General features: G+C 56.0%; 12 protein-coding genes across 12 annotated transcripts; 4 read left to right on the top strand and 8 right to left on the bottom strand.

The window, feature by feature from the left end:
• Positions 1 to 539: 539 nt before the first annotated feature.
• UV8b_01174 (uncharacterized protein) lies at positions 540 to 3114 on the bottom strand (the record flags this gene model as incomplete). The annotated part of the gene is made up of 5 exons (XM_043138672.1): positions 540 to 737; positions 1518 to 1546; positions 1642 to 2182; positions 2309 to 2800; positions 2914 to 3114. The coding sequence occupies 5 exons, from the start codon at positions 3112 to 3114 to the stop codon at positions 540 to 542; spliced, it is 1461 nt and encodes a 486-aa protein (XP_042994606.1).
• Positions 3115 to 4974: 1860 nt separating this feature from the next.
• Positions 4975 to 5880, bottom strand: UV8b_01173 (uncharacterized protein; the record flags this gene model as incomplete). The annotated part of the gene is made up of 2 exons (XM_043138671.1): positions 4975 to 5471; positions 5586 to 5880. 2 exons carry the CDS (start codon positions 5878 to 5880, stop codon positions 4975 to 4977), a joined length of 792 nt encoding a protein of 263 aa, XP_042994605.1.
• Positions 5881 to 8035: 2155 nt separating this feature from the next.
• UV8b_01172 (uncharacterized protein) lies at positions 8036 to 8266 on the bottom strand (the record flags this gene model as incomplete). Its single annotated transcript, XM_043138670.1, has 1 exon — positions 8036 to 8266. One exon carries the CDS (start codon positions 8264 to 8266, stop codon positions 8036 to 8038), a length of 231 nt encoding a protein of 76 aa, XP_042994604.1.
• Positions 8267 to 8801: 535 nt separating this feature from the next.
• On the top strand, positions 8802 to 11079 carry UV8b_01171 (uncharacterized protein; the record flags this gene model as incomplete). The annotated part of the gene is made up of 5 exons (XM_043138669.1): positions 8802 to 8849; positions 9002 to 9239; positions 9324 to 9514; positions 9595 to 9706; positions 9770 to 11079. The coding sequence occupies 5 exons, from the start codon at positions 8802 to 8804 to the stop codon at positions 11077 to 11079; spliced, it is 1899 nt and encodes a 632-aa protein (XP_042994603.1).
• An 816-nt stretch (positions 11080 to 11895) lies between these two features.
• Positions 11896 to 12978, bottom strand: UV8b_01170 (uncharacterized protein; the record flags this gene model as incomplete). Its single annotated transcript, XM_043138668.1, has 1 exon — positions 11896 to 12978. One exon carries the CDS (start codon positions 12976 to 12978, stop codon positions 11896 to 11898), a length of 1083 nt encoding a protein of 360 aa, XP_042994602.1.
• A 540-nt stretch (positions 12979 to 13518) lies between these two features.
• Positions 13519 to 14375, top strand: UV8b_01169 (uncharacterized protein; the record flags this gene model as incomplete). The annotated part of the gene is made up of 3 exons (XM_043138667.1): positions 13519 to 13534; positions 13661 to 13863; positions 14025 to 14375. The coding sequence occupies 3 exons, from the start codon at positions 13519 to 13521 to the stop codon at positions 14373 to 14375; spliced, it is 570 nt and encodes a 189-aa protein (XP_042994601.1).
• Positions 14376 to 14501: 126 nt separating this feature from the next.
• Positions 14502 to 16503, bottom strand: UV8b_01168 (uncharacterized protein; the record flags this gene model as incomplete). Its single annotated transcript, XM_043138666.1, has 5 exons — positions 14502 to 14741; positions 14816 to 14986; positions 15065 to 16304; positions 16364 to 16412; positions 16494 to 16503. The coding sequence occupies 5 exons, from the start codon at positions 16501 to 16503 to the stop codon at positions 14502 to 14504; spliced, it is 1710 nt and encodes a 569-aa protein (XP_042994600.1).
• A 235-nt stretch (positions 16504 to 16738) lies between these two features.
• On the top strand, positions 16739 to 16936 carry UV8b_01167 (uncharacterized protein; the record flags this gene model as incomplete). Its single annotated transcript, XM_043138665.1, has 1 exon — positions 16739 to 16936. One exon carries the CDS (start codon positions 16739 to 16741, stop codon positions 16934 to 16936), a length of 198 nt encoding a protein of 65 aa, XP_042994599.1.
• A 454-nt stretch (positions 16937 to 17390) lies between these two features.
• UV8b_01166 (uncharacterized protein) lies at positions 17391 to 18703 on the top strand (the record flags this gene model as incomplete). Its single annotated transcript, XM_043138664.1, has 3 exons — positions 17391 to 17405; positions 17587 to 17940; positions 18014 to 18703. 3 exons carry the CDS (start codon positions 17391 to 17393, stop codon positions 18701 to 18703), a joined length of 1059 nt encoding a protein of 352 aa, XP_042994598.1.
• Positions 18704 to 19978: 1275 nt separating this feature from the next.
• UV8b_01165 (uncharacterized protein) lies at positions 19979 to 20893 on the bottom strand (the record flags this gene model as incomplete). The annotated part of the gene is made up of 2 exons (XM_043138663.1): positions 19979 to 20664; positions 20737 to 20893. The coding sequence occupies 2 exons, from the start codon at positions 20891 to 20893 to the stop codon at positions 19979 to 19981; spliced, it is 843 nt and encodes a 280-aa protein (XP_042994597.1).
• A 715-nt stretch (positions 20894 to 21608) lies between these two features.
• On the bottom strand, positions 21609 to 21905 carry UV8b_01164 (uncharacterized protein; the record flags this gene model as incomplete). The annotated part of the gene is made up of 1 exon (XM_043138662.1): positions 21609 to 21905. One exon carries the CDS (start codon positions 21903 to 21905, stop codon positions 21609 to 21611), a length of 297 nt encoding a protein of 98 aa, XP_042994596.1.
• Positions 21906 to 22232: 327 nt separating this feature from the next.
• Positions 22233 to 23409, bottom strand: UV8b_01163 (uncharacterized protein; the record flags this gene model as incomplete). Its single annotated transcript, XM_043138661.1, has 3 exons — positions 22233 to 22920; positions 22995 to 23248; positions 23344 to 23409. 3 exons carry the CDS (start codon positions 23407 to 23409, stop codon positions 22233 to 22235), a joined length of 1008 nt encoding a protein of 335 aa, XP_042994595.1.
• Positions 23410 to 23429: the final 20 nt, after the last annotated feature.

The following is a 23429-nucleotide window of genomic DNA, read 5'->3' as shown; positions in this document are numbered from 1 at the left end:
GAAGGAACCAGCACGACCATCTATCTGCAGCAACAGGTCAATACACTGTACCAGAATACCCAAGGTACCTAGGTACTTGGTTACCAGCGACCAACGGGATTGGCGGTTAAAGCTCGCTCCAGCCTGGTTCTGCCATCAGAAGCCGCCAAGCCCCACCGACTCGCGCAAGGCCTTATAAATTTCCGCTCCACGCCAACCACAATTTTTTCCCCCTTTTATTTCTCCTCATGACCCTTCCATTCAAATAAGTGTACGTGTTTCAAATCTTTTTTGCCATCATGCCTCTGCTGAGTAGTTGCTAATGTGAAGACTGCAGATGATGAGAACCGCGTGCGCAGTATGATGCAGATGCCACTTTGCCGACCCTTCAAAATCTCCCTTTGGGGCTCAAGTGTTTTGCTGGTGAGGCAAGGACTGGTATTTTGAAATATGCGTTCGGCACACCGACCTTGTTATAAGATCGGACGCGATGACAAAACACTCTGATTTATTACTACGGATGGAAGAGAAACTTTTGATGTGCCGTCGGGCTCTTTGAGTTATCCGGCGGCTTGAGTCGATCGACTATAGATTGGGCACCATACCTTAGTTGGATGACTGCTGGCAAATGCTAGGCGGCAGGCTCGTGCTACTGTGTTGACGAGGGACCAAGTGGTCATTGTCCATGATGGGCATGGTGACGCATGATTCGCGATTGCTTTGAATATTGTCTCTATGAGTGGTGCTGCGCTAGTGCCCTAGCATCCACTTTCTGCTCATATCTTTTCATGCCATTTTTTTTTTCTCTTTTGAAAAGGGAAGCACAAAATAGCCAACTACTGATTTTCCTCAATCGATTGCAACTTGACTTTAAACACTTTTGCTCTCGGCTTTTTCGGTGGATTATTCGTTTTGACGTCTCTGCCTGCTCTTGGAATGTGGAATGTAAATGTCCCTGGCCAGGTGTAGAGGTGATTGGTATTGTGATGAAGTTCTATTGACCCGACTTTAAGCCCTCCCATGTCATGAAATATCACGATGGGCGCCCTTGCCCACAGGTTGGTACGGATGCGGGTTCTTCATCCTCTCCGCCGCGTGTTTTCAGTCTGCGCTACCTGCAACTCTGCAGCAACCCTTGACTTGCGGAGGGCTTGCCATATAGTCATTGTAGCTGTGACACAAACTGAGTTTCTACCATGCAGACTCAAGCCATGATCAGCCTGGTATCTATCGTCAAGGTGGAGTGGAACCACGTGCGTCCTGTTAGTCTTTTTGCATCGTCTCTTTGCATCCTCGATATACCAGTCGCCCGGGTGAGAAATCAATATATTCACGCAATTACGCCCATGCCAAAGGGTCTTAAATTGGCATATGGATGACCCTGAGACGTATTGCCTGTCAAGGTGTGCCATAACTTCACAGAAGTCCAGTAATGACAGAATCTTTTTTAATCGAATTTTTTTTTGGGAGAGTTGCAGTTATTCTACTATGTGACGTCGAGAGACAAAAACTGAAATTACGAGCAACATGCCACACACCAAGAAGACGTTGTTCCGATGAGCATCCCCTGCGTCATTGTCAGTAATGTAGTAGGAACATGGTGGGAAACTTCAGCCCTGCTTGCGAAACGGGATCCGCAGCCTGAAGAGCGCGAAAACGTACCTTCTTCATCCATACTATGGGCCAGGACGACGAAAAGGTTGAGAGGGAGCCTCAGTATGCTGTACACGTGGCCGCGGAGCCCGTCTTTGACGTGCTCACTCTTCAAGCACGCCATGGCCGGGTAATAGGCGCCAATGCAGCCTTCGAGCAGGCAAAAGACCCAGAAGAGATCAATCTCATCCTTCAGAATGACCGCGAATCCCATGCAGCAGCTGGCGATCATGATCAAGTTCATCAGGATCTCGGGTGTGTCCCGGTACCGCCTTTGGGCCACTTGAAAAAGCGCGGATCCAGCCATCATGGCGCTCATAAAGTTGGAAAAGATGAGACCAAACGGCAAGCTCGCGGTTGAGCCCGTGGCAGTTCGCGCGCTGTTCAAAGCCGCGGACCAGAAGAAGACAAAAAGGTACATGGTGCCTTCGAAGGTGCATGAGATGAGGCCGATGGAAAGGATCTTGGGGTCCCCAAGGACGGTTCTGAGGCCGGACTTCATGCTGTCGAGAGTGCTTCCCTTTTCCGACTGGGTGCCATGATTTTCCTTCTATTTGGATAGTCAGCAAGGCTTCCCCCCCTCCCCGCCCCCCCCCCCCTCTCTCTCTCTCTTGTTTTCTTCCTTGAATGGGAAACAAAAAGGACCCCATGTGCTCCGGGCTGGTGTGCAACGTACCCAGTTGGCCATTATCGTCAACGCTGCTCCCACGCAGCAAGCCGCCGCTGCCAGGAACGGCCACGTCCGCGTGCCAAACGCGTTTACGAAAAAGTCGCCGCAGATGCCGCAGAGTATGGCAACGACGCAGCTAATGGTTGTCATTTGGCTGAAGACGGAGCTCAGCTCGAGCCCGCAGGCCTTGATCTGCTTATCGTGGTAGTCGGAGATCATCCAGGCCTCGAAGACGCTGAACAGCAAGGTGGTGGCGATGCCCCCGGCGAAGCGACCCAGGAAGAGGATGAACAAGTCGTTGCTCAGCATGGTCAAGCAGGTGACGGTGTACAGGGCGCAGTACAGCAGGCAGGCGAGCTTGCGGCCGAATCGATCCGCGAGCCCTCCGGCAAACGAGGCACTGATGGCGCCCGATACGAAGCCGGTAGCGTACAGCGCGGCAACCAGGTGTTCCGGGATGCCCTTGTCGTACTTGTAGATGGCGTAGGTGTGCGGACCCTAACCTAGCATTGTCAGCTTGAGTCCTTTCCCCCGCCCTTGGCTATCCAAAGTCATCTGCGGGAAGAAGAAGAAGAAGAAGAAGAAGAAGGAACAAAAAGTCGGCCACGCACCTGGAACCAGTCTGCTGCCACGGCTAGCGAGTAAGGGAGCAAAAAGCCAAGCTGGAACTTGCGCGCCTCGGCGAGGACCGAGCTGGCTGGCCGTTCGATGGGCGCCGCGACATCCTGCGTCTTGGTCGCCCGGCCGTTTGACCAGATGAAATAAGCATTGGCCGAGACCAGCACGGCCAGGTTTGCCTGGTAAAAGTCCATTTCCAGCTGGGCTGCCTGCCTGCCAGCTGCTCGCGATAGATGGGTGGTGTCTTTTGACGGCCAGACGACGAGATGCAGTGAAAGCCAAAGAGAAATCCGCTATCAAATACAGATTAAAGAAACGGGGTTTTTTTGTCTTTCTTGAGAAGAGGAGAAGAAGAAGAAGAAGAAGAAGAAGAAGAAGAAGAAGAAGAAAAAGAGTCGATAAAGTGAAAGAAGAAGTGAGAGCGGATAGATAGGTGGACGACCCAGAAGGAAGCAGAGGGCTCGCGCAGTCGTCAACGAGCATGCAAGCCGACTGCCAGCTTGGAACATTGAAGCTTCCGAACCGAACCGGTAGCCGGGGCCCTTTTCACTTAAAGTTCTGCATGATGCGCACTCGGCAAGGGAGAAGAACGGAGTGACACGTTTTGGTTTCTCCCTGGTGGTCGCCCTGAAGAAAGAGACAAGAGCCGTCCACACCCCCCCCCCCCCCCCCCCCTTCCCTTCTCCCCAGAACCCCTTCCTGGCACTAGCTAATCTACTTCGTTTACATGTAACATACCTCCCCTCCTACTCCCAGAGTCCCAGCCTTCCATAGTACCATGCTGCAAAGGAAGCAGCCACGACGAGCCAATCAGGAGGCAACGAGGCTGGATGGGCCCTGGCAGTGGGGCCGCGGCGGCCGATTCCATTCCCCCCCAGCCATTTCCCCCAGTGATTTCCCAAAGGGGCATGGCACCCCCTACCCGACAGAGTGGGAATGGACATGTACTCCGTAGTGTAGAGCGCCTCGATTGGCCTGGAACCAGCCGGACCCTGCCATGTACCAGCCACCTACTGTGTGCTCAGTAGCGGTACATGTACCGACGTAGGAGTCCACGTAGGAGCACGTACGAGGGCGTCGCTACACTAGACCTCAGAGCCAGTCCTGTCCCTGTGCAGCCTCCGTCGCGGTGTGCTCGTCCCCCTGAGAGCCTTTCATGTTGCTTTGTAGCAGAATCCTCGTGGATGCGTAGAGTTGGGCGGTAGACAAAAGACAAAAGAACAAAAGACAAAAGAACAAAAGACAGTAGACAATAGACAGTAGACAGTACGTAGTAGTAGTAGTAGATAGTAGATGCTTTCAAGGCAAGTCCGGCCTGTTCTCTCTTGGATGTGCCCGTCATACAATCATCCGTTTCCCCGCCCCACCCCACCCCCCCCCGGGCCCCCGCCGCTGTGAGCAGTGGGCAACGGGCCTAAGCGGCATCCCAAGGGTCCGTCGCCAGCCGCACCGGATTAAACTTTCGTGATGCAGCCCGCACAGGCGATGCCCAGGAACAGAACTAATCTTTAGCAGTTGGGGGATAGGAGGGGGGGAAGGGGAGGCTTTGAAACTGGCCACTGGTCAGGAAAAAGGACAGTTTTATCACGCCGCCCTGCCAAGACAGCCCGGATTCCTTGGCCATGCCCCCCCCCCCCCCCATCCCCCCCTTCTCCTGCCTGCTTCAGGAAAGACGGATGATGATGGTCTGGTCGATTTTGTGTGATTTTGTGTGATGTTGTGTGATTTTGCTTGATATTCGCCTGGCTGTTCCTCAAATGACATTCATCATGTTGAAACAAAATCCCAGCCATCGTAGTCTACAGGGTCTCGTTTCCCAGAGGCAAAAGAAAAAAGACGTGGTGCAAGCCATGAAAGCAATCAAAGCAGCCGTCGGAATCCGAAAAACCACCCCATCCAAGAATTATGAGACAAAAACGAGAAAAAAGAATCACCTGCTGATCCCCCATCCCATCCAGTGATTACCGTCCAACATGGGAAAAAAAAAGAACAAAAAAAAAAGTCTCATAACGTACAGAGCAGGACCAGCCGGCCACAGGAAAAAAAAAATACATTCACGTCCACGAGTCGTACGAGGGCATCTGAACCCCCTTGCTAATGAGCTTATCCTTGGCGGCATGGCCTCGAGCCATGGCCTCTTCTCCCGCCACGTTCTTGTGCCACTCGACAAAGAGGTAATCCACCACGGACCAGATGCCCATCTCGACCATGTGCGGGACCACGTCGTACTCGGAGCCCTCAATGTCCATCTTGACCACGACGTAGTCCTTGGGCAGCGTGTTCATCAGCAGCCACCTGGAGATGTTGATGGCGGACAGCTCGGTGCCGTTGGAGCCCGACTTGACGACATCCGGGTGGTTGGCGTTGGTGGAGGAGCCCCAGAAGTCGTTATCCCCGTTGACCGTGTCGAGGTAGAAGGTGCGGGTGCCGTCCTTGACGTCCACCACCGTGGTGGGGAAGATGGTGATGCTTAGGCCCTGCGCTTGGTATGTCTCCTTGGCGGTGACGAGCGCCTCGTTGAAGACGGGGTTTGCCTCAAAGAGGTAGATGTCTGGGGGTTTGGGTAGGGGCCGTGTTAGCGTGCTGGGCCGCGGGGGGAGATTTTCTCAATGTGCTGCGTCTTTTCTGGGGCGGGCGGGTGTGCCTTGGGGAACCAGCAACCTACCGGCTTGCTCGTGCGTCGCCCAGTCGGGCTTGGGGAACGAGAACTTGAACTTGGCATCCTCCACCTCGAGGAACGTCTTGAGAGAATCGGCGCGGTTGGCGCCCAGGTCGACAAAGACGTATCGCGGCTTCCGTTGCTGGATCCGCGAGTTGCGCCATATCGAGGCCAGCTCGGAGCCTCCCAGGCCGCCGCCGTACTCTGTCTTGTGGAAGGCGACGAGCAGCACGACAACCACGCCCAGGAGGTAGATCCAGATGCGCAGCTTCTGCCTGTGGTTGCTCATTCCGATCGACATGGTTGCGCTGTTTGACAATCGGTCTCTTTGCCGTCCGAAGTTGATTCGTGAGGGAAGAAAAGAAGAGACGTGAGTGAGTGGCAAGCGTCCCTTGATGTCGATGGGTTGATCCTTATAACATGAGCAAATAGGGCAAAAGGGCAAAGTGCTGGCGAGGCAACAGGGGGGGGGGGAGTCGGTCGAATGCCACACGCCTTTGTTTGATTTCACAACATCCACCCCGCCGTGGCAAAAGCGCGCCTAGTGTATATGTATCAAGTTTGAGTTGGAATTGCCGTGCTCCCACAGGCATTTGCCACGAGTTATCCATGTCATGCTGATGTGCTGTTCAACCTGCGTTTCGGATAAGCTCCCCCCCCCCCCGCCACGCACTGTCCTTCCCGAAGACTCGACTCGACTTTCTCTAATACAAAAAGAGCGTTCCCAAGGCGACAGGACGTCGTGTTGAGCCAATAGTCTCCTACAGCGTGCCGATCGGTGGACACGGGTCCATAGCCCTGATCGCTAGCCCCCGGGCTATTGGCAAATTGCTCAAGTGGGAAAGCACCAAGGGGCTTCGAGACGGCTAGCCCGAAATAGTCAGAAAGGGCCCTTCAACTTGGAGAACTTACCTATTGGCGAGGTGGACGGTTCGGGCGGCGTTCCAGAGGGGAAAAAGGGCGCAGCGCCACCAGTTAACCTCAAGCTGTGTAGCCCTACACACCAAGACCAATCGGGAGCTAGTGGGCATACACTCGCGGGCTGCAGCTCTTTTGCGCCGGAAAGGGGAAGTTTGACCGCTTAAAGATTAGCTGGCTCCCTTTGGTCTCAGTAGAACTGTAATAAAGCGGCTTGCTGTAGGCGCATCCAAAGAGCCACAGCAAGGGGTGGGGAACAGAAGCTGCAACATGTGCCGAGGTGTGTCTTTAGGCCCTCGGTACGCGGTAGAATCTAGAGCTCCTTAGCCCACCTACTTTCATCAGCCGATTGACCTCTTCAGGCGGATCGGTTCCTCTTTGCCCTACGGCGACCTACCTTGTTGCTGCTGGACGGGCTCAAGGACTTGGCAGGTAACTTGACCGCTTGCAAGCGAGTCGAGTCTGGCCCTCGATTGCAAGCGGGCCCCGGGTCCCAGTGGCAACTCGGATAAGAGGGATTGGACTGGGTTTAGCAGGGATATAGAACGCGTATGAAACAGCCGTAACCTGGAATTTTGCCGCGCCCGTCGGGAAGGGGTTATTCTTCTGCGGCTCTGGTCGGCGGGAAATCGAATTCCTCCTTAACTCGAGTCTGAGGCCAGACCTCGAGAGAGGCGAGGGAGGGACTGCTGGGGCCGGTATTCGCGAAACGCGCGAGCCAGCTTGGGGTCTTGGGGTACGTGTGTCACCATCTCGGGCGGCCAGTACGTCATTGGTGGGCCTCTGCGGCCAGAAAAGAGAAGAAAGAAGCGCGGTCTCTTTGAATCCGCCTTTCAGGGGTTGAAGACGACACACGCAGGCTCCTGGAAGGGGAAGGTCGATGAGGCGCTCGCTGATGGAGAGATGGATCAGACATCTCCGTCTCTGCGCGGGAGAGGGGGGGCGGGGGGGGGCCAGTTCGGTCAGGTACCCCAGGATAGCCTGCGGACTAGAAACAGGCGGACCAGAAGCATCTCAAGTGCCGCGAAACCCAGGCTTTGCCGGATGGGCAGCATCCCCAAGCGACCGAGGTTTCCAGTGGTGGGTGAGTGGTGAGTCCTGGCTTGTCTGACATTTGGCCCAGAGTCCCTGACTAGGGAGAAAGAGGTAGGTGGGCGACAAATGCGGGGCCCTGATGGCCCTGATGGCACGTGATTGATTGATATCCCTTTGGCTGTGTTAAGGTGCAGCTTTTGTATCGGACCCACTCTTTGCTAAATACCTACTAGGTACCCTCTTGGCAACTGGCCTAGTCACCAAACCTTTATCACTGAAATCCTTATACTAGGAATTCTTGCATTTCTAATAGAGCCAATAAGTAACATTTAAAGAGTTAGTGATAACGCCTTTTCTATCTGCCTTTATCGCTGCTAAATTGACAGCTTAATATAGTGGGAATAGCCTCACAGCGCTATGTGCCGGGCCTGCAGGTGCGATAAGTGCGATGTAGCTCTTTGTAAGTCTGGAAATTGCCGGTACTTATACCCTTATACTATTTACTAGTCTGCTAAGGTACCCTTTAAACTACGGTTTTCTATTGGCTTAAACCCTGGTCCGTTACAAAAGCTGCACCTTAACACAGTCAAAGGGATGGGCGGTTTGATACCCTGTGACAAGCCGCGGATTGCTTCAGGGCCATATCCCTTGGCCAAAGCATCAACCGTGGCGCGTAGTGGCGTGTGGCGTGTGGCGTGTGGCGTGGATGGACCGGTATGTGCATTTGTGCACATGTCTGGTGCATTGCAGCAAGTGCAGATGTCTGGGTGCATCGTGCATCTGCAGCGGAACAGAACATTGAAATCACCGGGCCATTCCGTTGTAACGCCCCCCGACCCCCCGACCCCCCGACCCCGACCTCCTGCTGATTCCCACCTGCTGATTCCCACCAGCATGTGCTATTATTATATCGACATGTATCAATATGTAGGCATCATATCCTGCGTGCTATGCAGCACCTGGCTCCACCTTGTGCGCTCACCATTGGCTCCGCTAGATGTGCCCCCTGCTGCGCCCCCCCTCTCCTCCCCCCCCCTCCCCAACAGCAAACCCCCCCCCCCCCGCCTCCCCCCAAAAGTCCCCGCTGCAGCCAAACCCAACTTGCAAAGTCTGGCCCAACTTCACCTTGCCGACCACCAGCCATTCTCTTACCCCATCAACCCCCCTTTGCCCATTGCCCTTTGCCCAAACGCGTCCTCTTGCCCTCTTGCCCTCTGGCCCTCTTGCAAGAGCTGTGGACCCTGACAGCCGGGCGATCAAGGCGATACAATGTCTGGCTCGTTTGAAAAGTCCGTCAAGGGCGCCACCAAGATCAAGGTTAGCTCGTTATTCCCGACGTCGATTCCCCCCGTCGGCCCCCCGGTCTTCCTCCCTCCCTACCGAAAGAAAAAAAAAAAAAAAAAAAAAAAAAAGTCACCCATGGCAAGGAAAGCAATGAGCAGCTCATCAAACGCATGTCCTTCATCTAGAGTGCGCCGCCCAAGACAAAGTACATCGAGCACATCCTCGTCGCGACCCATTCCGGCGACGCTGGCGTCGGCGAAGTCTTTCGCTCCCTGCAATATCGGCTGCGCGACTCCACATGGACCGTCGTTCTCAAAAGCTTGCTCACAATACATCTCATGATCCGGGAGGGCTCTCCGGAGGTGACGCTTGCCTATCTCGCCAAGCATCGGAGTATATTGGGTGTCGGGCATTTCTCAGATGGTTCGTCGCGTCATGTCGGTCAAGTCGCGTGGTAGAGCAAGTTGAAACTGACCAGGGAACCACCAAACACAACACCTTTTGCAGCCCAAACTCAGGGTCGGAACATCCGGCATTACGCAAATTACCTGGCAGAGCGAGCCCGCGCCTATCGCGACACAAAGACGGATTGGGTTCGCGCCAGGGAATCGAGGCTGGAGAACTTGTCCGTGGAAAAGGGTCTTCTTCGGGAAACGGAAGCTGTTCAGCACCAACTGTCGGCTTTGGTCAAGTGTGCTGTGAGCCAAGAGACTTGGACTGAGAGACTCTTGTTGTTGTCGGAGCGAGGACAACCTCCTAGCTAACAAGCGGCTTCAAGGTCTTGGAAACCGAGCCCGAAAACGAAATCACCATTGCCATTTTTCGATTGTTGATCCTCGACCTGCTGGCCTTGTTCCAGGTTCTGAATCAGGGGCTCATCAACGTATTAGGTTCGTCGACCCGACCCCCTTCGTCTCGCCTTGATCCTTGCTCATCCGATGAATACGCGCTAGGCCACTTTTTCGAAATGTCCAAGCCAGACGCTGAAAGAGCAATGGAAATCTATCGCTCATTCACGCGACAGACTGATTGCGTCGTGCAGTACCTCAGCTGTGCTCGTCTGCACGAGCACCACACTCGCGTCGAGGTGCCTAGGCTGAAGCATGCTCCGGTCAATTTGGGTCGCCAACTCGAGGAGTATCTCAAGGACCCCGACTTTGAGATTCACCGACGTCAGTATCTTGCTGAGCAAGATGCCAAGCGGAACGGGCGCTCCCCTGCAGCACCCGCCAAGCTCGATTTTGCCAAGTCGCTGTCTAAGCCAACCTCGTCTACCGCAAACAGCAACAACAGCCCCTTCCCGTCGGTTCCAGAGGCCAAGACAGACGTCAACCCTCAGGCGAACAAAGGCCCCGACCCCGATCTGATCGACTTTGTCGATGCGATAGAGCAGAACCAGACCTTTATGCAGATCAGCGCCCTGCCCGCAGGATTCCCTACTGGCGCCGCTCAATTCCAGGCCCAACCGACTGCTATGCCGTTCCCTCCTACCGGCTTTGCGCAACAGCAGACCGGGTTCGTTCCCAGCAACATGATGTCGCAACAACAGAACATGGGCGGATTCATGCCGCAGCAACAGCCTCCGCAAATACCACCACAACACCAAGCACAGCCTCTGCAGCCCAACTTCACCGGGGCTGGTTTCGGGGCCTTCACGCCGCAATCTAGCTTCCAGCCTGGTGCTCTCGGAGCCATTCCGCAAAACTCGGAAGCCGTCTTTCAGAACCCGACTCAAGCTGTCCAGTACGGCCTGCAACAGCCACCTCAAGCCGCCCAGGCAAGCCCGCTGCAGCCAACGCCAACTGGCACCAATCCATTCCGGCAATCTATCATGGTGCAGGCCACGGGCGTACAGGGCAATCCGTCATCCTTTTCGTCGTCACCACCCGCTCAACCATTGAATCGGCAGTCAACCAACCCCTTTGCCCGATCGCCTGCCCAGAACAACAGTCCTTTTCAGCCATCGGTTCCTCTGCAAGCTCAACCCACGGGCACAAACCCATTCGCCAAGAACTTCCAGCAGCAGCAGCAGCAGCAGCAACCACCAGCGCCGTCACCAGACCACCAGCAGCAATATATTCAACGAGGCCTCGCCCCCCAAGCCACTGGCACGACGAATCCCTTCCGCCACGGCGCGTTTGTCAACCACAACACCGGTATGGGATGGCAGCACGACCAGACCGCCATCGGCGGTGGACTTGACCAACTTGCCACAGTGCCTGTTTTCCCTCGTCCTGCGCAGCAGACTCCGTGGCAGCAATAAGCCATCAAACCTGGGTTTTGGAACAAGAAACAAAAGGACCCCAGACGCCTGCCAAGGGTAGCTGGGGGGAGAAGTCTTTTTTATTAGTAATGATTTCCAGACGAATGTAATGGTATTTTCCTTGTCATTTTCCCTCTTGAGCAAGATCCTTTTTTCGGAATCGCATAAGCGAGGCGTTGTTTGGATAATGGGGGTTTGAAGGGGGAGTCACAACAGCGTGGTCCATGTTCTCTCATAGCTACGTAGTACAGAGCTATGTATAGATGGCGATTGTCAAAGAGTCTGCAGCTCAACTGAGCGTCTTTCTGCAACGGGGGGCGTTGTGGATGCTGACTTGTCCCAGGACAAAGACAGGATGAAACCGGTGCCGGTAAAGTGCAACGTAGGCTCCTACCTGCCACTTGATGGAGTCGAGGCGAGGAGGTTGGCGACGCTCGGATGCCAGATGCCCAATGCTGGACTTTGATGGGCGAAAACCAGGCGCAGCTGCGGCTGTGGCATGGCAAAGGGTCGGGGCAAGGTCTAGACACTCTGGCCGCGACGGTTACATATCACCGACCAACGTAGCGTAGTGGGAACCATGGATGAGCCGTGCAGCACGATGCGACGGCTTCTCTTTGACTGTATTTCCTCGAGTCCGTGCAAGAAACCCCTGATTACCGAAACGCCAACCATGATGCTTTGTTCTAATGCAAGGGGAAAAGCGGGGGGAAAAAGGAAAGAAAGAAAGAAGGGAAGAAGGAAAGAAAGAAAGAAAGAAAGAAAGAAAGAAAGAAAAAAGGGAAACTTCCAAAAACACCCGTCCCGGTTGCCCTTTTATTTCGCCCCCACAGGGACGCTTCTGCCCGGCTTGTCGTCGGCGATGAAGACGCCCAGCCCCGAAAAGGCTTCGTACAGGGCCCGCGAGATGTACTCGTCGGCGCTGTAGCCGCCGACGAGGTAGTCGCTCTTGGACCTCGTCACGTCGACCCATTCGCTGCGGTAGCCCTGCAGCTTGTCGGGCGACAGGTCGACGCGCTCGGGGGCCAGGTCCAGGCCGCCAAACGGGTCGTACGGCTTTCTGCTGTCGTCGTCGCCGTCGGCGGCGGCGCCGCCGCCGCGGGTCTTGCCTCGCAGGCCGCGGATGGAGAGCCCGGCGCCCGGCGCGGACGCCAGGCCCTCTCGGGCCGGCGGGCCCCGCCTCTGCTGCCCGCGCTTCTTGAGCAGGACCTTGTCCAGGGCCTCGGCGGCGTGGCCGACCTCGGCGCTCTGCAGCGAGTCGAGCATCTCCTCGCGGAACCGGGCGGCGCTCGCCTTCTCGGCCACCTCCTGCTGGAGATCGCGCAGCCGCCGCTGCCGCGCGGCCTCCTGCTCGGCGGCCAGGCGCTTCTGGCGAGCCTCGTCCGACTCGCGGGCCAGCCTCTTGTTGCGCTCAATCTCGGCCCTGTGCTGGGCCTCCCACTCGGCCAGCTGCGCCTCGGCCTTGGCCCGCGCGTCGGCGGTGCCGCCCACCAGGTCGCTGGTCAGGCACTCCACCATGTAGAGGTAGTCGTTGTAGTCGTCGAGCGTCTCGAAGTCGTCCTCGACCTTGTTGAAGACCTGGCTGACGCGCTTGCGGATGTCCACCTCCCTCTCGACCGCCAGGTCGGCGAAGAAGGCCGACTTGAAGCCTCTCAGGCGGAGCGTCTTGTGGCACGTCGCGTAGGGGCACTGGTTCGGGCCGTCCTTGAAGATGCGCTCCACGCACGTCTTGCACATCCTGTGGTAGCACTCGGGGTTGATGAGGAACTCCATGTCCCTGTTGAAGTAGCGCGTCGTCTTGCACACGGGGCACGTCTCGTCCTCGTCGGATGGCGCGCCGCCAGCCCCGGTCGAGGGTGCAGGGCCCACCGACACGGAGCTGGTGCCGTTTCGCGACATTGCTCGCCGGGGGGGGATGTTGATGCTGCGTGGGGGATTGAGGCCCTCGTTGCCGCGGTGCAGTGAGCCGCAGCAATGAGCCGCGAGAGCGGATTTGGTTTGCGACAGATGGGGAAGGGGAGAAGCAGGCGGGAGGGGCGAGATGCCCGTGGTGAAATCATGAAGTTGCTTGCCAGTGCAGCTTTGTCAGCCGTCCAGTCTCATCTGCAAACGCCAATGGCGTAAGTATCATGTACCTGGGCGTTCCACCAAGAGTAGGAGGGAAATACCTGTACGGACTACCTAACATAGCACTCCGGGGCCCAAATCAACCAGTCAGGAGCGGGAACCAAGTTGAGTCGGCCCTTGCTTGCTTGCTTGCTTGCTTGGCAGTTGCCCCTCCATGGCCACTAAAGCTTCCAACGGTTTCCGTCGACTCGAGCGGACTTTCGAGCGGGCTTGGGCGCCCATCTTCATCCCACCTTGGACTCGACGAAAAGCCTTGCTTCGCAACTCTACCGACCAGCCACAGCAGTAACTACATCCAGTATCGCACTCATCATGGCGGATTTCAAGGGTAGGTACCTCGGTCCAAACCAGGTTCCAAACCTGTCGCCTCACTCAAGACTGCAATTCAAGCTGCTTTTTATTGCAACCTTGGAGCTCTTCCATGGCGAAGCTAATCAATCCTGCGTATTCCCAGACCCGACCCCAGCCGAAGAGGCAGCAGCCCGCGCCAAAGAGACTTCCGAGCAAGCTGCTCTTCCGTACAAGTGGCAGCAGACCATCGCCGAACTGAACGTCACATTCACTGTCCCCGGAAATATCAAGTCTAAAGATCTCGTCATCGACATCAAGAAGCAGAGCCTATCTGCAGGTATCAAGGGCCAAGACCCAGTCATCAAGGTAGGAAAGAACGCCGGCCCATACATGTTCCAGCCATGGAACAAAAATGAAGAAAAGGAAGAAAAGGAAGAAGAAGAAAAAGAAACACCCAGCCTCGCGTCGCATTATCATCAAGATCGCATCCATTTCAGAGACCCATACATAACTGACCGTCATAACAGGGCGAGTTGCCTCATGCCATTCATGTCGATGACTCCACGTGGACGCTCTCTACCAACAGCGACGGCACAAAGACGGTTGAGATGCATTTCGACAAAGTCAACAAGATGGAGTGGTGGGCCCATGTCATCACTTCGGCACCCATGATCGACGTGACCAAGATCCAGCCCGATTCATCAAAGCTCTCTGACTTGGATGGCGAGACGAGAGGAATGGTCGAGAAGATGATGTACGATCAGAGACAAAAGGAGCAGGGTCTGCCCAGCTCCGATGAGCAAAAGAAGATGGATATTTTGAAAAAGTTCCAGCAGCAGCATCCGGAGATGGATTTCAGCAAGGCCAAGATCCAATGAGTTGTGCGCCTGTGGACCGATTTTATGTGTATGATGATGTTTATCTCTCTCTTTCCTTTTATTTTTTTTGTGCCCTTCTTGACAAATGTTAGGTCGGGCGCATCAGACAAATATTATCCAGCCACTTCATCTTGATTCAAGAGCGTTGGCCGCTCGTTCCAGAAACGCGTTGAAGTCCCGGACTTGTTGGAGCAGTCCACCTGTTGAACTTGACGAGCTGACAAGATCTGATATTTGCGCTAGTTGGATGTCGAGGTTCCGCAGTTCAGCTAGTTTCTCATCTGCTTCAGACATCTCGGGTGCTTCGCGGCCCTTTGCCACAGCCAAGTCAATATCGTGCAAAAGAGCAGAAGCATGGAGTCGAGCCTAGAGCAACTGTCAGCCGAATTGGTGGTAACAAACAATATCAATCCAGGAATAGCAACCTGATTTTCACTCACTGTGGATTCCTTGCTATCCGCCTCGTATTTGATGCGAATGGCATCCATCCGCAAGGCAACCTGTTCCCGCTCCCCCTTTAAGCGGATAATCTCGTCCCGCAATCCGAGTTTCTCCTTTTGGACATGACGGAGCCGTCGTCGTAGCGAATGCCAGTGATTCAAATGAATTGCCTAGTTGCCAGGGGGGAAAAGCGCAAGAACTGTCAGTCACCGTTACCCTTGCCATGGCCTCGGATTAGACACACTCACATGCTGCAGCAGCCGAGAGTTCAGCTCCTCCCTATACGCCGCGATTGCGCGCATCTTGATTCGACACTCCTTCTTCTTCTCCGGGTCAGTAGTTTGCTGCCCGAGCTGCTGCAGCTGCGTAAGCGTCGAAGAAATGACTTCCTCGCAGACCTGAGCAAAGACATCCACGACCGTTTCCCCTCCCCTGTTGGCAAAAGGAATTTCCGGCTGTAGGTCATCTTGGTCGTTTGGGTCTCGGGGAAAGTTATTGACCAAGCGCTGCACGGTGATTTCGACGGCCGCGTCGTCGTTTTGATCGCTGCTGGAGCTGTAGCGCTGCTTCTTGGAGCCGGACTCGTGCGTCTTGGCTTTTTTCGTCGGCCGTCTCTGTGTGGCGGGGCTGCTTTTTCGTTTCCGATCTGGTACCGAGTCTGTGGTGGTGGTGGTGGTGGTGATGATGGTGGTGGTTGTGTGTTCTTCCGTCATGTCCGAGTCTTCAGACCCCAGCTCTGGGGAGGTCGGGCTGGGCCTCGGCCGTTTTGGGCCAATGATCTTGGCGGCATCTTTGGCGCCAAGATCTACTGCTTCTTCGTCCGAGGGCTCATCATATTCAGGCTCTCGGTCGCTTTCAGTTGGCCGTCGCGGTTGGTTTCGGTCAGCGTCGGGGGGTGTGTTTTCGTGGCGACCTTCTCGCACAGGTGGCAGAGGTGGCTGGGCGGGACGAACAAAGACGTTGCTGCGACGACCTTTATTCAGTGTCGGCGACGAGGGCGGCTCAGAGCTTGGGATGGATCGGTTTCTCGAAGCGGCGGCGTCGGATGTGTTGGTGGGGATGGGCCGTCTTCGTCCGCTTCCTGGCTTTGCTGCTGGGCTCTCGGTGACTTCTTCAGTCAGCGCCCTTGCTTCCCGTCTTGGTGGGTATGGCGGCGCGCTTGAAGGTTGAGATGGCGGCTCAGGCTCGTCTTGCGTTATAAACATTCCCGACTCGGCGACGCTGGGAGTCTTCTCTCGCGGCATCATCTCCCCAGGGAGGAATGCCTCGCTGCTCAGCTCATCTTCTCCTGCTACGGCTGCATTCCCTGACGGGGGAGCCCTTTGGTCCCCGTCGACGGTTGGATGGGGTACGGGGGTTGAGTTCCGGGCTTGCGGCCGTCGTGATGACGTTGCTGTTGGGGAGCTGGAGCTTTGGACACTCGCTTGGAGCATGGTCATGGCGCCGAGATCCAGGTTGAAAGTCTCGTCGTCTCCAACATTGGCACGTCTGCGCATGGTTTAGGTGAAAAGGGTACCTGCAAAGGCTAGTCGGGCATGTGAACATACTGCGCGCCTCGAAGGCGTTCGTTGAGACGGCCCGCGCGGGCTTCCCTTGCTGTCAATCAATCGTCAGCAAGACGTGCAAGCAGGCGGTTTGCGGCAGATGCATTTTGGGGGGGGGGGAGGGGGGCAATACCCGTGGCCATTTGGACGCTTCTGGGACCCTACATGGGTGATGCATTTAACGGCGGAGAGTTGGGGAGTAAGTCGACGGATGGTTCCTTCGCGTACGTGGTGGGAAATGTTGGAGTTTGGTTGTACGCGGTTGATGAGAGAGACGAGAGACGCGCCAAGCGACGAGAAAGCTTCATGTTGCTAGGTCCAGGACACTCCAGACCCAGGACATGACCCCAGCCAGTTGCCTTTTACGTTGCGGGGCAGATGGCTGGACAATCCCCACAGGGTCGCCAGCCTGGAGGCTTGAGGCTGGAGGCTGGAGGCGGGTGCTGGCTGCTGGCTGCTGGCTGCTGGCTGCTGGGGTCAACCGAGTCCAGTCTGGAAGCTCAGGTTGGCCTTGGCTGCGCCATCGGATTGACATTGGATCATTGGCTGCCAGGCTGCAACCAGACTCGTCACTGACCCCACCAGCCAGCCGTCTGGTGCCATTGACAGGGTTGGGTTAGGTTGAAGTCAATTAATTAATGTTGGGAACGGAGGATAAGGTCTGGGACGGCTGGAGTACGTACTCGGTAGGTACCTAGGTACCTAAGGTCTGGTAGGACGAGGTGGATGGCCACGAGCCCGTTCCAGCTCCCTCCAGCTGGGCCTGGCCAATCAAGCCAGGCATCCCCGATGCAAGGAAGTGGCCAAACGTCTGCGACAAACGATCACAGCAGTTGAACCTTTGTCCAGTTCTCCTCTCTCCCACTTCATGAGCTCAAGGTTTTTTTTTTTTTTTTTTTTTTTTTTAATTTTTTTTTATCGCGTTGTTTTCATCCGTCCCTTGCTTCCTTGTTGATGCTTGTCCTCCCATTGACCGAAACGACCCTACCGATCTCTGACCAGCCAAGCCGTCGTCGACCAAGTTGCAGTCATGGTGTCGTGGAACGTAAGTCGGCCGGCCACCTTGCCCTGTGATGGATGCTATTGATGCTTGATGCTTGCTTGCTTGCATCGCCAAGCTCCTTCTCCAGCCAGCCAGCCAGCCAGCCAGCCAGCAAGCAAGCAAGCAAGCAAGCAGAATCCCAGCAAGCAAACGTGTGCTCAACAAGCTATTGACGTTTGCACAGCTCTTCCGCATCCTGGGCGATCTATCCCACCTCTCCGCCAAGGGTATCCTCATCTTTGCAATCCATCGAAATCGAAGCGCCGAAGGCGTCTCTCTGATCACGCAGGCGCTGTATGCTCTCGTCTTCTGCACGCGATATCTCGACATCTTCCGAGAAAAGATACTATGGAATTTCCTCTTCAAGATAATCTACATAGTCTCCTCGTTCTACACCATTGGCCTCATGCAGTGGGTGTTTCCACGCTCGAGGGAACGCGAGTTGGCGTGGAAGATGGGTGCCGGCGTCCTGGCCGTCTCGGCGGCGCTGTCGCCCTTCATGATGATGATTTTTGAGCAACACTGGCGGTTTCGGACAGTGCGTATTGACGTGTACTCGTGTGCCTGAGACGCAGGGCAGTCCTCGGCGTACTGACAAGATGATGCAACAGTGGATGTGGGTGTTTTCCGAGATCCTCGAAGCCGGCTGCATTCTTCCGCAGCTTCTCCTGCTCCGGCAGACCACCGTGCCGACCGTCATCAATTCCTTCTACCTGCTTGCGCTGGGGTCCTACCGAGCTCTGTACATCCTCAACTGGTTCGTCCGCGAACTCGACATGCGCGGCCAGAAGCCGGACGCTGTCGCCGTCATCTTTGGCTGCATCCAGACGGCGCTGTACGTCGACTTCGCCTGGGTCTACTACACAAGGCAGCGGGTCAAGCTTCGTGGCGGAGGCGTGGTCGACGCGGATGATTTGCGCCGCGGCTGGCTGCTCCGCCGCATCTTTGGCAAGAATGCCGATTCCCACGATGACGAGGAGAGCGCACCGGCCCTGGGTGGCAACGACGGGAGGGAAAGCCGACGCCCCTCCCGACCGGGCTGGGGTGCTCGCGGTATCTCTGTCAGCGCCGACGAGGACGTCTTTCACGATGACCAACACCGCGACGACGAGGGCTTGCAAGAACGCGTCGATCCAGACGCAAAGATGCAGGATCCCGACGAGCTAGCCAAAGCTCTGGACGACGACGACGACGACGGCGACGACGTCGGCGACGAGGAGGGCACTGCCACCGCTTCGTCGTCAAAGCCCAGCAAGAATGTACCCAATGGCATGCGAAGTGGCGACGAATGGCGAGAGTAGCGTCGAAAGACGTGTAGAAGAAAGCATCCTTGTTACGATGCAACAACACAACACTACAACCACCCGGGACCCCCCCCCCCCCTTTTTTTTTTTTTCTTTTTTTGTTTTTCTTCTTTTTTTTTTTTTTTTGGGCCGATTGCTCAGTCTTTCCGGGGAGACTGAACATGGTTTTGCTGGAGGACTTTGGTATCTGCACGAGCAGATTTTGGCTGGATCGGGGTCACGGGCAAAGTGTCTATCCAAGGCACCGCTGTCGAATGTACGGGTTGCTTCTCACCGGACAAGAGCTGATCATGTAGAAAAAAAAAATGCAAGCACTGTGTTACGAATCAAGACGGCCGACTGACCGTGACGACGGCCCGCCAAGCGGGCGCGGTCAGTGCGTCCCTCGGCTCTCTGTTGGAAGCTGGAACGTCATGTTGTCAACTACGACCAGACGTCAATGTGACAAATTGACCAGACGTACACTGTGCCACGGGCCCTCCCTCCGCAGCTTTCAGCAGGCCAATTCCGTTTGCCGTGGCTCCTCGGCATTTGCGCGCACTGCACTGCACTGCACTGCATGCCAGCGGAGCTAGGACGGATGCCGTCTGGTGGGCCAAGGCGCGGAAGACACGAGGATGGATGGGTTTCATGTGAAGATGGATTAGCACGACGGGACGGAGCACGCTGCACTGTCGAGGTCTCGGCGGCCGTCATTCCATTTCGTTGGCACTAGCTACCTCCTCTAGGTGCCTACATGTACCATCCGGCAAGTATCAAAGACAAGCAGACATTACCAATCAATGCGCATCGCACCGCTCTTGCCGAGAAGGCCCGTAGTTGCCCCCGTGCCCGTGCCCATGCCCGTGCCCGTGCCCATGCCCGTGCCCGTGCCTGCAGGTACCAGACCAGACCTACTCGTCGTGACTGCAGCTCTCGCGAGCGACGGCTCAAGCCCCATGGTCCGTAGAATTTCCCAAGAAAGCGTACCAAATAGCGCGCAATAATACATGATAGAACAATCCCTTTGGCCGCGTAGTCTGGCAGCAGGGGGGGAGAGAAAAGAAGCAAGAAAAAGGGCTGAAGATGAAGCGAGAGAGAGAAGGAAAGAAAAAGAAGAAGAAGAAAAAAAAAATAAAGGACCAACGCCAGAGTTGCCCATTGAATCATTAACATGGCCCAGCGGCACCGCGCAGTACAGACGAGGCTTTACAGTCATTCGTAACAAGGGAGCATGGCGACTGCACGCTCGCACGCACGCCCGCCCGCCCGCTCGCCATGCTCGTTTGGCAGTCACAAGACGTCTGTCGCATCAGATCGTGGGCTTCCCACGACGAAGCGTCGCTCAAACTCGCGGTACAGCTTGGGGCTGATTTCGTCGCTGGTCATGCCTTGAATCTCGATGAGGACGCCCTTGCTGGCGTAGTGCTCCAGCAGCGGCTCGCTGGCCTCCTCAAACTTCCGGAACCGGGCGCGGTAGACGTCCTCGGTGTCGTCGGGCCGCTGGACGAGCGGGTCCCCGGTCACGTCGTCGCGGCCAGCGACTCGGGGCGCGTTGAAGGTGGTGTTGTACACGCGGCCGGAGGGCTCGTGGACCCAGCGGCCGGCGATGCGCTCGAGTAGGACGGAGAAGGGGGTCCGGAGAGACACGGCCAGGTTGATGGGGACGATGCCGTCGAGCGTGTGCGCTTGCGAGGCGTTGCGGGGGTACCCGTCGAGGATGAAGGACGCCGACGGGTCTTCGGACGCTTGGGCAGACGAGGAGCGGGCGTGGCCGGCCGCAAAGGCGTCCAAGGACAGGTCGCCGCCGGGGGGGCGTATCTCGGCGGCGGAGGTGGCCTCGGAGGAGAGCGTCATGATGTCCGGGGGGCCGTGGTTCTGCAGCCAGCCGCGATGTCGGAGCTCGCCCGAGATGAGGCGGAGCATCAGGTCGTCAGCCACGAGACCACCCGCCTTCATGGTGCTCTCCGCCTTGATGCCTACACGCAGCTCGGTTAGGTTGGGGAAATGTGACAAGCCCAGGTGGGCGCGGGTAATGCTCTCTTGCGTACCGAGGGGGGTCCTGTTCTTGACATTGTTGCGCAAAAGGTCGCCGGTGCTGATGGAGGCCAGCTGCGGGAATCGCTTGAGAAGTCGTTCGCTCTGTGTGCCTTTGCCGACTCCGGGGGCGCCAACGAGGATAACCCTAGCTGCTTTTCTAAGTTGCATTCTACGTCGCGCCCTTTCTTCCTAGTCCGTTTCTTTTCTTTTCCTTCTTTCTTAGTGCCTTCTTGTTTCCAAGCCGGATACGACCCTTCGGAATGCGGTGGCGAGCGGAGGGGCGGAGAATTTCGAGGAAATAGCAACGGTTCAAGCTGTCCAGGACGCGACCGGTGGTTTTCGGTTCGGGCACGGGAAAATCGAAAGAAATTAAAACAAAAAAAAAAGGGAAAAAAGGAAAATAAAAAAAGGAAAAAATTAAAAAAAAAAAAAAAAAAAAAAAAAAGCAGCTAGGGATAACAGGAGGAGTTCAAGGGGGAATCGTTTGTGGGAGGGGACATGGATGGAAAAGGCGTGGGAGGATGTCTGTCTGCGTCGGTTGACAACAGGGTGGTGGACGGCGGGCAGCCAGACACAGAACTGGGCCGCTTGTTTCCCAGCCAAGATGAACGAACCGGCCAACTCTCTCGGGGGCAAAGTTGTTGAGATCAGACAGCAGGCGCCAGCAGGCGCCAGCACGCACTTTGCTGACGGAACCGCGTGGCCCCACCGAGTCGAGGGCGAGAATGTGGGGGAGCAAATGAGCGTCGGGGAGGGAAGGAGGGGGGGGTGTGTGTGTGGAATGGTGGGGTGGGGCTTGCCGGGCCTTTTTGGTGAGGAAAAGCTGCACGACGAGGCAGCCCAGCTCAGCCCGCCGAGAACCGGCGCCAAGTTGCAAGGTACTTTAACCAGACCAGACAGCTTGGTTGGCCGCGTTGGGCGGGCGTCGACGCGGCGTAGGGACGGGGCCGGCCTCGACGGGCTTTGACGGGCGTTGCCGGGCGTTGCCGGAGCACTTTGACCAGCTGTACGGAGTGCTTGCGTTGGTGCGACTCGGCGACCACCACAGCATGCCCATTGCACGTGCCGTCGTCTCGTCGAGATCCACCCATGCCGACGGCAACAAAGTCGTCATGCATCCGTCAATTGGCAGATCAAAATTTGTCTGACTCTGTCGTGTTGATTTGGGAACGACTGTCATATTCGGCCGCGCCCCAAAAAGAGAATTCAATAAAGGTTCCCAGGAGCTCTATTTCTTCGACGCGACTCCGTGCATGTGTACGCTTCCGACGCCTGGACTCCCAAGAGGGCATGCAGGTCGTCACTGCCCCTTCTCAGGCCCGGGTTTCGTGCTCAACGGCTCTCATGTGTCCCGGCGCAATTGAGTACATGGCGGGTTCTGTCACATCGTCTTGGCCCCCATCCACTCTCCAACGCCTTGAAATCTTACAGTGTCTATGGCCGGTCCTTCTCAGGGCGCCATGGTACCCCCGATGCTGAAAGAGGAAGAAAAAAAATATCCCCCCCATCACAACTCCTCTTCTTCAATGTCCATCCGCTCGCCGCTGGCATCTCCGGCTTGACCTTCCTTTTTCGGCATTGTCGCCTCCTTGTCGATCATCTGTCTGGAGACGGCAACAATGTTGTCTTCAATCAGCTCCTGTCCGACATCTTCCAAGTGCTTCTTGGGGTCTAGTTTGCCCACGTATCGCGTCTTGAGCTGCTCCTTTGTCAGTTCAGTTTCCTCCTTGACGCGCTTCTCGTAGCCGTCGGCCAGGCTGACGAGTCGCTGCAACCGCTCCTTGTTCTTGTCGCCTTCTGTTCGAAAATCGTTCATTTCCAGCGCCTCTGTCCAGACATGCTTGTGAAGATTCATCAACATGTTCTCCTCCAGGGCAGTCTTTCGGTAGTTGATCGCGATCGAGTAGTAGTGTCGGTTCAAGCCGTGAATCAGTGCTTGGATTGACGGCTTGTTCAAGTGGCCCAGGTTACTCGTGCTCTGACGCGGCTCCTGGCCCATCATCAAAAGCTGCGGGTTTATCAGGCGAAATGCATCAATGACGACTTTCCCCTTGACAGACTGGATAGGATCGACCACCACGGCCACAGCCCTGGGGTTCAGCTGCTCGAACGATTGTTGAGTGTTGATGTCAACCGACGAAAGCCAGCACCCAAATCCAGGGTGCGAGTGATACCAGCCAACGACGGATTCGGGTCTGATGTCGGGTTCGTTAGAATCAATCTCTTGTATCGTTTCATCACCTATGCATTCCCGACAAGCAGCGCGTACCTTCCTGTTTGTCGGAGCATGTCCATCATCTTGGTCTGGAAAACCGGGTCTACAGCTTCGACGCTGACTCCTGTGCCACTTTGAGGCATGGCAAAGACATCCATAACCTTGACTGTGAAATCGTCCACGAACTCTCCCAGCATGAGGCCCATGACTTCCATAGGTACACCTGCGCGGCCATGTCGCAGCATTTTCAACAACGCCAACGATGAAATATATACTGTCTCGGAGTTGTCGATGAGATTGGAATTGTCCTAAACAGAGACAGCACACGTTAGTATCATGGCACTATGCAAGAGCGACATGCAAGAGCGCCGTCGTGGGAGCTCAAGCTTCGAGCTGCACATACTGTCCCATGAGTAGCTCCTCCCATGCCCATCCCGCCTCCGCCGAGTAAGGTTCGAAATCTTTCCATTGTGAGTTTTCGGACTGCGG

Source organism: Ustilaginoidea virens, chromosome 1, assembly GCF_000687475.1.
Source record: "Ustilaginoidea virens chromosome 1, complete sequence".
Lineage (NCBI taxonomy): Eukaryota > Fungi > Ascomycota > Sordariomycetes > Hypocreales > Clavicipitaceae > Ustilaginoidea > Ustilaginoidea virens.
Note: the sequence above shows the minus strand (reverse complement) of the source record. Positions and strands in the feature narration are given on the sequence as shown.